At 35.1% G+C, this 11386-nt stretch overlaps 1 protein-coding gene across 1 annotated transcript; it reads right to left on the reverse strand.

Annotated features, from left to right (window-relative positions):
* Positions 1-1136: 1136 nt before the first annotated feature.
* Positions 1137-1706, reverse strand: LOC149783487 (uncharacterized). Its single transcript, XM_089932851.1, has one exon. It carries the CDS (start codon positions 1704-1706, stop codon positions 1137-1139), a length of 570 nt encoding a protein of 189 aa, XP_089788977.1.
* Between the last annotated feature and the right edge of the window lie 9680 nt (positions 1707-11386).

Genomic DNA, 11386 nt, shown 5'->3' on the forward strand with positions numbered 1-11386 from the left:
CAGCATTAAGCACAGGGGCTCGTATAGTTGTTTGAAATTAACCTGTCATACATGTACTAGTAGTTATTATATGGTATATGTATGACAGGTCAATTTTAAGTAACAATACGATCCCATGTGGCATGAAGAGGTTAGTGTTAGGACAGGAGGGCTGGTGTCAGGATAATGTGACTAAGTGGGACATTATGATACATGTTTGCGGCATGATGCCCCAATGCTAGACATCACTATAAACTGTCACACTGCATACATCGTATCAAAGCCACTGAAAAATTGTTAAAGCTACGTTAAAAATCCAAATCACACACACACACATACACACACACACACACACACATTTTATATGGGAGATAAAACTGACGGCCATGAACAGTGCACTTTAGGTGAGTGAATTCTTCACAACCCCTCGCATGTACGTACGCTCAAACAAGAAGTTCTGTAGTGATTCATAATTTTCTGTATACTTCAGTCATATTAACTGAGATATGTTTCCTTTAGTAATATCAAATTAAATGAAAACACAAGGCTGATAGTTAACATTTCAATTTGTTGTTTAATAAAGTGTATGCAAACATTGAAATTGCAGCGTTCGTTCTCATGAACGTAACATGGCGGCCATTTGCATCCATATCAACACTACTATTCGAGCCAGAAACATCAAAATAATGAAGGAACACGAGGTAATTAAATAACGTAACCCTAACTACACTTCATTGATACCGTTTCTGTTCATATTTCGCTAGTCCTACTGACTGTCATTGTCACTTTCCATAATTCACTACGTTTCCGCTGTGTGGGCCCTATTAGATAATTCGCCTGTTGAAAAAAGGTGATCAAGTTAGGGATCTCGTTCACGTTTTGAGGGAGGTTCATAACAAATATATTTTGTACGGTGATGTTTGATCCGTAGAACTGGTTGCTGATAATCTGATTATATTGATTACTGCACATTTGGGAACTAGATAGTAGTTTCCGCTCTGTATGGTGCATATTTATAAATCTCTCTCTCTCTCTCTCTCTCTCTCTCTCTCTCTATATATATATATATATATATATATGTCTGTGTGTGTGTGTGTGTGTGTGTGTGTGTGTGTGCCTCCAAAAATATATTGCTCGTGTCGGATTACACTGCATCTTTAAAGCGCTGTATCAATTGTTTCTACCGAAGAAGCATTGTATTTGTATTTCTTGTGGCGATGTAAGTCCCATATTCGCTTTTCCTGAATAGATATTAAAAGAGTTAAAAAGCTACCATTGAGAACACAAATTCCAAGGACCCAGAACCATCGGCTTGGGTCTGAATCCACAATATCTAACCAGATTGTGTTCCATATTATGGCGCCCACATTTCTGCCCGTTCCAATCAGACCAGATATAATTCCAACCCGACGAGGATGAAGAATCGGAACAAGAGTAAATGTCGTTCGTTCAAACATTTGGACGAAGATACTGAAGACAATCATGACCACAATAGCTAACGGTATTGTCGTCATCTGGCCAAAGACAATCAACATTATGCCTTCACCAGCGAAGCATACCAAATGAGAAATCAAGCGCCCTGGTATGGCAACAAATTTATAAAGCAGGTCGCAAAACACTCCGCCTAAAGCTCGTGCGAAAAGGTTCATCAGACCAAGCAAGGATACAATGAGACTTGCTGTGTTCTGTGTGAGGATACTACAGTCATAATTGTCCAACAAAGGCATCGTTGTGATGTTCGTTCAGTTAAATAGAGGTACTTGTCCCTCGGCGTTCGATGTACAATTTACTTTTTTAGAAGCTATACAAGAACTAATTCATAACCGTATTAACAGCTATTTCTACCCCAAAGCAGAGTCCGTAGTGAGAAAACAAAACAAGAACCGTAAAATACATCCAACAGTTATCTTTAACACAACAAATTACGCGATCGCTGTATTCATCACCTGCAATAAAATAAATCCAGATTTTAATAATCTTTCAGAAAATAATGATTGGAGCTCTTTCGTTTCTATACCATAGTTAAGCCAACAATGCCTATCGATTATTACGAAGGCATCAGCTGTTCCAGGAACAAGCACAAAGCCAGATACCAATTTAACAGTCTAGTCGAATTACCAAACTATTCTAGTTTATAATTGTCAAGTGGCAAAGAAAAATTCTTGTACTTGAAATTATTATAGCCTTCCTCTTAATGTATATCCTGCGTTTTGGACATGACAACGATTGACCAATAGTAGTATCTTCACGGTTAATGGTGACACCCTTGTTATGATGCAAACCATATTATAACAAATATATGTCTACCAATTTTCATTGTCCATGGTGAGTGGTTTTGATGTTAATTGGTCAAGCGAAGGATTGTATTAGAAAGAGAATAAAATGACACACCAGTCTTTTCCTGTCATATGTCAATATATGAGAGGTTAACCAAAGACCGTCATTTAGTTTAGCCACTGTCTTCCTAAACATGCCTGCTTGACTATGTAACATCAGCAGCTTTTAAAACATCACAAATTATTCATGTGACTATTTCTATGTAGCTTATAATTTAATCGTCTGACATAAACCCACATAGTGTCCCATTTATGACAGCTGTATCAAAAACTAGCTACTGTATGGTCACAATTCTTGGTGCGTATCTGGATTTTCAGTAGTTGCTGTGAACATACGTAGCTATTTTTTTTTTAATTTTAGTTTTAAGGTGTTTGTCATATTTTGATAAGCGTGGATATATAATATGTATATATCTGCTGCGACTGTTTCTATACTGGAATGCATGTATTTATGTACGCTAACGTTATAGTCAGTACAATACTTCCTATGAAGAAAAATGCAAGCATAACTCTAGATTAAAGTTGGTTTTATACATCTCATTCATTATCCTGCACATGGTTGAATTTCATGCTATTTGGCAATCTGAAGCGTTTTGGTCATAGAACTGCAGGACATATAATTTATTAAAAATCCCCATTCTGAATCTTGGAGTTTAAAGTCTTAGTATTAACAGTACGTTCCTTAAACAAACTACCCCAACGTTTGTGAAATGTTCAGTACAAAATACAGTGAAATAGTAGTTGTGAACCGTTCTTATAAACATAAAAATTTACAAGAGGTTCCAAAACTTGCTACAATGCTTGAAGATAGACCCAGAGCCTCTAATTATCCTAAAATATATGCATATTGAATTTAATTTGCATACTTTGTGTGATTTTCCTGCATTCCTGCGACCATTCTTCTTGCATCGAACATCTGGTCAAAAATGAAGAATTGCTACATCACTGATTTCAAACCCTTAACCTGACAGATGTCATAAAGGTTTGTTAGTCTCAGTTTGAGCATAATGAGTGGAATAATGAAGTTAGGGGTTGAAAGGATAGAATAAACTTTAAAAGGTTTCACATTTATTATTTCTGTTAAAAGATGACGGACATACTTTAATAGTTGTCTTTTTGAACTAGAAAACCTATTTTCTGAAGCTGGAGAAGATAAAAAAATTGTTGGTAATGAGGGACCTCCCAGAATATGGGAAGGAGAAGATGACAGACGTCCAACATCTATACTTATTGTCAGTGGAAACTTAGCATCAGGAGTGGGGTGGGGATGAAAAGGAATAGATACGCGTCTGTTGGTTTTCACCATAAAAGCTGATCTGGATCATTTAAATTCTAAGTACATGGTAAAGCAGATAGATGACCATTGTCTCACACATCTTCTGCCAACCTTAAGCCGTTAGGTACAAACCAGGGACACATGGGTGTGCTATATTATCTACATATAGCCAGTCAGAGGTCCCTGATAGAGAAACCTGATGGGAACAAAATATAAATCCTACTTCGTTAATTGGTTGTGATTTCTTTTGAGATATGACAATTAAATCAGTGTCTGAAATAAATAAGAAAATAACCAAATTGAGTACGATTTCCCGACTTAAAGAGCCTTATAAATTGTTTAATGAATCTTTTAAAAATCCATGCAGTCCTTAAATTTTGAACTTACAGAGCCCTATATGAACCATCCATCTTAAAATCTTGAGAGAAGACTACCTTTTCACCTCCCTTCCTTTCCCCATTAACGTAATGAATCTCAAAATTGAATTATCATTTCTGAATTTATCAAAATTGTGGAAGTGCAAGGCTTAAGTTTTACTACAGAGATGATTGATTTACAATTCAAATAAACATCCACACCTCATGACGTACTTTCTAAATAGGTTTTGGTTCTTTTTACTTTTCTTCCAAAAAGTTCAATAATTCTGTCAAATCTGGATTCAAAAATTCGTTTAAGGATACTTAGTTAATTATACCTATCATTAGTGAGTTATACCGTAGAGCTGTTTCATTAAACAATACATGGTACCCAGGGAAGGCACTATTTAAAAATATATGCCAGAGTCTCATTATTCTGAGATTTTGTATAAAAGATACAAAGTTCTCCAACATTAAAAGTACCTTACCATGGTTCCAAGTATATTTTATTGGAAGAGAGCTTAATATTATCAACAAAGTGCAACATTTATTACATAGGCAGGAGAGACAGCAAAAAGAAAAATACAGAATAAAAAATACTTGTCAATGGGTCAGAATACCAGTATATAAAATTACTTATGGAAGTGGAATCAGTGATGATTTTAAAGGCTTCATTACGAGAATGGCTCCTAAAACAGTACCTATCGCAAAACAATTATCAATGAAGGCGATAGATTTTGTTCGTGATAAAGCACCGGCTGTTATCGGTAATATTGCTAGTAAGGCATTTCACTCCGTCAAAGATAGAACAGAAAAATTAGTACGCAGGAGAAAACAGCCGGTCAAATTACCGAGCACTGAGGCGATACCTACTGATGTTAGTAAGGCAATAAATGAGGCGGCAACTAAAAAATTAACAGAGTTGATGAATCAAGGAACAGAATAGATAGATATCAGGAAGTGGTCTTCGTTTTAGACGATGATAGATTTATAATAAAATGATCAAGCGGATGAACAACTCAGCTTTTGACATGGATGAAACAGTATACAAAGATGAGTCCTTACGCGATTATCATTTTTATTCGTATGATGCAACATTACCAAATCATCGGGGACGGACTGAATTACAAGTTCAGGATACAAGTAGGTATTTTCCACCTTGTGAGGCATTTATTGAAGTCACAGGTGAAATTGGAACAAATGTCCCACTGAATACAGCATACGGAGCAGATACTATAGTTGGATTTGTTAATAATGGCATCATGGCACTATTCAAAAGTGCCTTATACATGATTGATGGAAAAGAAATTGAGATAATCCAGGATAATGTTGATGTTGCTACAACAATTATAGGCCTAGCAAGATATTCGGATGATTATACTAGATCAGCTGGTCCGAATATGATGTTTATCAAGGATAATACTGACATTCCTGATCCAAATCCGTATGTTATATGACAACCGAAAAAATTCTCTAACGTCAATGAAAACGTTGATGTTGAGCCAGTAGTTAAAGGTGCTAATAATAATTGCAACTTAGGATATACGACACGTACATTAATGTTAAAAGGTGATCGTAGAAGATTTTCATGTGCAATTCCATTATCTCACATCTTTGGGTTTTGCAGAGGTGTTAGAAAGGTTATTTTTGGAGTTAAACACACAGTTGTTCTTCAGCGAAAGGGTGATGATAATGATGCGATCTGGCGAGAAGATGGTGCTGCTGATGGTAAAGTAATTTTATTTAAGCTATCATAGTGGATGTCAGTAATGACTCCATCAGTCGATGAAGAAGATCGGCTACTTTCTTTTATGGATAAAGGTGGTAAATCAGTACTATCGTGGTTAACAACAACTACCGATAGTACTCAAAGTAACGTCAATGGCATATATCAACACAGCAGGGTGTTTCTGCACCAAGACATGTCTTTGTTGCTTTTCAAAATGTTACACGATTAAATAATCAAGAAAGAAGTCAAATGATGTTTGACAAACTTGATGTCACTGAAGTATCTTTAAGGATAAATGGACATCAAGAACCATCTGAGGATATATTATTTGATTTTAATACTAATCAGGTAGCACGTGTATATCATCGCCTAATGTCATTCATGGGACGTGATCAAAATGTTGATACTAGTTTACAAATATCGCAGTTAGATTATACATTATTATATTCGATTTATTACTTTTCGCTGGAACATATTGATTTAATTAGACAATCTGTCGCAATATGCACTTCAAAGCTAGAGTAAACCCAGATGATGGTGTTAATTACAGAGCAATTGCTGTTGTACTTAGCGATAGAACAATGTTTCTTGAGGGTATTGCTGGACGAATGAGAGTCATTGATGCTCCAGCGGAAAAAATGTGAGATTGATTTAGATCAATCGTTTCTATTATAAAATGCCATACAGTCACGTTAGTGTAACTCTGACTCCGGGTCAGATAAAAAACTTCAATCAAAATCTTGAGTAAAAATAACATTAAAAAATGATCAAATTTCTCATGGTGGTCCAAATAAACTATCGCTAACTAAAACTCAAATAAAAAATTTATCAAAGCTAAATCGGCAAATAACGGACTTCAGATTAATCTTTCTTTGGGTGCCATCAAGGATATGATTAAAACAGGTAGATTTTTCCCACTTCTTGCAGCAATACCAGCATTACTCGCTGCTGCCTTTCCAGCTGTTGCAAAAGCAGCCGCGTTAGGTGCTGCCGGATATGCTGGCAGTAAAATAGCAGAGAACAAACGAGGAGGAAAATACAAAAAATGGGATCCGGCCTAAGATTACCAGGAACCCCACCATCGTGGTACGGAAAAGGCCTGCGACTTCCAGGAACTCCTCCATCATGGTACCCAAAACGATTTTGAAGACACAGAGTGTTTTACCGATGTCAAATTTTCATTTAATTAATGCCGCTAGAAAATTAAAAATAAAGTACTTCAGAGGTGTTTTTATGAGAAATCAGTTACCGGAACAGCCAAATATTAATGAAACCCGGATAATAAACCTCGATAATAGTTCTGGTCAAGGAACTCAGTGGGTTGCTTACGCGATAAGTCCACGTGAAATTGTTTATTTTGACTCGTACGGGTTAGCGCCACCACGGGAATTTCTAGCTTATGTAAATAAAATACCAAATATTCCAGTTTGGTATTCAACGTTACCGACACAAAATTTAACTGATCCTCCAATATGTGGCAGTGAAGTAATGAATGTTCTTGATGCACTGTCAAAATCAACCAAACCGCGTCACAAAGTCGTCTACGAACATACCTCAGATAAATTAAATCAATCACTAACGAATGATGGTTGCTATTTACAGAAGATCTCTTTCATCACAGACAAAAGGAAAAAAAAAGACAGACATAGATTTATCAAAGTATACAACAAAAGACGAAATTAACAATCTTTTATCGTTATCCGGAATAGATCCAGATGACGTTGTTATTTTTCAGGACCAGCATGGGAAAATAAAAACGAGTAACATTAAATTAAACGAAATAATTCGACGAACCGAGCATAACATTCACGTGAATGATTTTACAAATCTTCGAGAAAATCTTAAAAACCAATGAAACTATTAACAATCACGTAGATGATTTTACAAATCTTCGAGAAAATTTTAGAAAAACCGATAAAATTATTAACAATCACGTAGATGGATTTAAAAATCTTCGAGAAAATTTTAGAAAAACCGATAAAACTGTTGATGATTTGTTTGGTACTCCAAATAATGTTATTATAAAACTCGCCTTTATCAAGAAAAATATTGACCTGTTCGAAGGAACTAAAGTACTGATACCTGGAATTGTTGAAGAAACTGGTTTTATTAAAATTCCACCAGGAATAACATCGTCACTCAACAACATCGTATATGTAGTATCATCTGGATCTGCAACATGGACACAAAAAAATAATACGATCAAATATACCGCACCAGTTACTGGCGTATACAGGTTGTATTTGTTCAGCAACGTGAGATTTAGAATAATTGTTAAAAAATATACCTGGCGACATCCCAGCGATAGATTTCTCGGATTTTTAACAGTTTTATTAACTAATGGAGTCGAAGAAGTATTTACGTTGGACACTGAAAAGACACCAAACCCAACACCGATCTGGTGGTGTATAGAATTTATAACTGAATCACCCCAATTATTGCCTTAGGCAAAACAATAAATGAACGATGCCGCCCAATATAAGTATAACCAGGCACGTGAGTGGCAAACATGGTTGAAAAATATCATAGATATGTACACGACAAAAATAAAAAATATCGACGTCGATTAGTTGTCATCGACGTAGTTGTTTATTCAGTATCTGCCGTAGTTGCATCTACGGGCGTAATATTATCCGGAAGAGCAATGATGGCGCCGGAAGCTGTAACTATTTATATTTCAGCCGCAACAACGATTGCTGGCGTTCTTAATATAGTTGCCAAAAAATTATGTACTTGTACAAATGAGAAATTATCCGATTACATAATAAAACTACACACAGCGACGGCAGCATATTAAAAATTATCTTCGTTGTTATCGGCGAGTCTCTGCGATGGAATTATATCCGATTCTGAATTTTCATCGATTATTAGCGTATACAATCTCGCTGGTATTAAAGATACAAATATTAATAATGGCGGAATGACTTCAGCAGATCGCGACAAACACAATTCCGCGCAGAACCACTATGATCTCAGTATGTTCGAATAAGCCAGAATTTGGTATTAATTTTCCAACTGCAATTTCCGTAGATGAAATCGCGCTAGCACAATTACGAGTATATAACAGCTGGCCCAATATTAGATCAAAATCATTTGGCACGTCATTATCAAATAATTCGCTTGTATTCGCTAATAAGAATAAAACTAACGATGATGGCACTCAGACTCCGGATTGGATCGTTGTTGGATTACCAACCGGTACTTATCAAATCGAAGAAATCAATGGTGAAGTATCGCGTAGAATAAAAAATATTACCGGTGAAGAAGAATCTAAAATAAAAATATCCGCTCATAAACCAACATTATCTTCGATCATCGAGATAAGCTCACCTAATTACGCCGTAGATATTTATCAATCTTCAATCAGAACTATCTTAGGATGGCCTGAAATTCAACCGCCAACACTACCGACGCCGCCAGAACGTAAAAAATCCGATTATACCACTGACAAACAATTATATTATGATGCTAATATATACAAACAATATCTACTCGATATAAAAATATGGCCTCGGGTAGTGATGTTTATGTACGCAGCAAGGACGAAATATTGTGGTATTTTTATAATCAATTTATTCGGGAAGGATCAAAAAAGACAGAGCAAGTAGATTTATTGAATCGATTGAAATTATTGAATGGTTTAAAGAAATTAAACAAATGCATGAGGTACAGCTACAGCTACTACGACAGTATTTTCAGGAGAGTGTTTTTGATACATCAAGTTCATGTAACGAGATTATCAAACGTATAGAAGTACTAAATCGGCTCACATCCGATATGGAATATTTTAACCAGCCATTAATTCAGGCAGTAATTAATGAAAAATCAGTTAATAAACAAAAATTTTTAGACGCGTATTCGTTGACAGAGGCTATGCTGCCAAATTATAAACTTCCCGGATATAATGCACACGAACTAAGAAAATCCGCCAACGACGTCATTGATGATGGATTTTCTAAAATACTAGCCGCGTGGTGAAAAAAACTACCACCGGCCACTATCCTCAGACACAACAATGATCCAGATGGGCGCGGACGACATATGTCCATAGAACCCGTAAATATAACCTCCGTTGTCGCAGTTTATCTTACGTGTGACATCATCGATGGCAGTTATAGCACTGACCACACAATATCAAATCAAGCTCAACAGAGGTTTATTCTTTACTCATTGACACCAAAAGAGGCACCTGGATTTTTAATCGTACAAGAATCAATCAATCCGGTTTATCTATGGTGCCATTATCGTTTGTTATCGACGATGAATTTTAAATTAACCGATCAGTCTGGAAACTTGTTAGATCTACGAAATGAAGTACTAAGTATCAATTTACTCGTGAGATCCTAAGCATCTTTATCTTAGATTTCCAATCTCTAGTCGTGAAAAAAATAGATAAAAATCAGTAAAAACTAACAAAATATTATTTTTTTTAATTTTCAGTTTTTTAATTATCCTCATTTTCTAATATTTTTCCTAATTGCTTCACGCGAGTATTAATTATCTTCTTCGCTTCGTATTCGTGGGATAATTCCGATCTAATTTTTTCAATTGCTTGAGATAAATCAACAAATTTCTTTATTTGCTCTTCATTCACGTTTGCCAATAATTGGTACAGAGTAGTTAGAATTTTCTTTATAAATCTATATTCGGACGGCAGAATGTATCTTCCTTCATGTTTATTTTGTAGCAATGTTTCAAAGTCAAAAATAATTATTTCAGGGATTAACTCATCAGATATTATTCCAATACTTTTTAATTTTTCAATAGCATACATTACATCGTTGATATTTTCGTTATTCATATTATACTAAATTTTATACTTCAAATATTAAAAATATTTGAAAATATTATTTCTTCAGTACAAAAAATAATATTATACGATTGTTTTATCGTATTAATCTTTAATTATCTAACACTGGAGGAATATAAGAAAATGAAATCCAGGAATCATATAAACATAAATACGATGATTTTATTATTTTATCTGCAACACGCTTGACTGAACGTAAGTGAATACCGAAATATTTTCCAGCCGAATTCATCAATTGAAATACTATTTATTCACCGGTTTCCACGTCGAATGATTTAATCACTCTAGGAACCTTTGAGTGTCTTCCAGTTTTTCCTCGAGTAGAATTTTCACTTTGTGTAATAGCTTGAAGGTTGGATATGGAATTATTTAGTTTATTTCCATCAGTATGATCAATTACAAGATTATGCTTGATTATCCCGAAGAAACACTCGTATACAAAAGTATGATTAAGATTAGATTTCTTTCTCGCAACAAACAATAAATAACGCAATTATTAACCACACCAACTGGATTTTTAAATTTGCAGTTTCTAACTGTACCATCACATGATGCTTCATAGTTATCAATGATTGGGTGCTTCGTGAATATCTCACTCATATAGTAATATTCATTTGTTTAACTCATAATTTGCTTGAGAACCTATTTAGATAATCCATCTCGGATTTGATGGCACTGTCATGGGCGATATTTTTTGTCATAATATCGTTTAAGTTCTCTATATAAACATGATTTGCACATAATTGTGTTTTTCCTCGAACTCCAACACCACATTGTAAACACGGTATTGGTCCTGAATGTCCTTTGGAGACAGATTGTAACTGTTGACCACAGAATTCTCCTCGACATGGTTTTTCCCAATCAGTCAATAAACCAGTCATTAGCCATTTACATTGGTTC

This window comes from Sinohyriopsis cumingii, chromosome 14 (assembly GCF_028554795.1).
Source record: "Sinohyriopsis cumingii isolate HCF-2022 chromosome 14, ASM2855479v2, whole genome shotgun sequence".
Taxonomy (NCBI): domain Eukaryota; kingdom Metazoa; phylum Mollusca; class Bivalvia; order Unionida; family Unionidae; genus Sinohyriopsis; species Sinohyriopsis cumingii.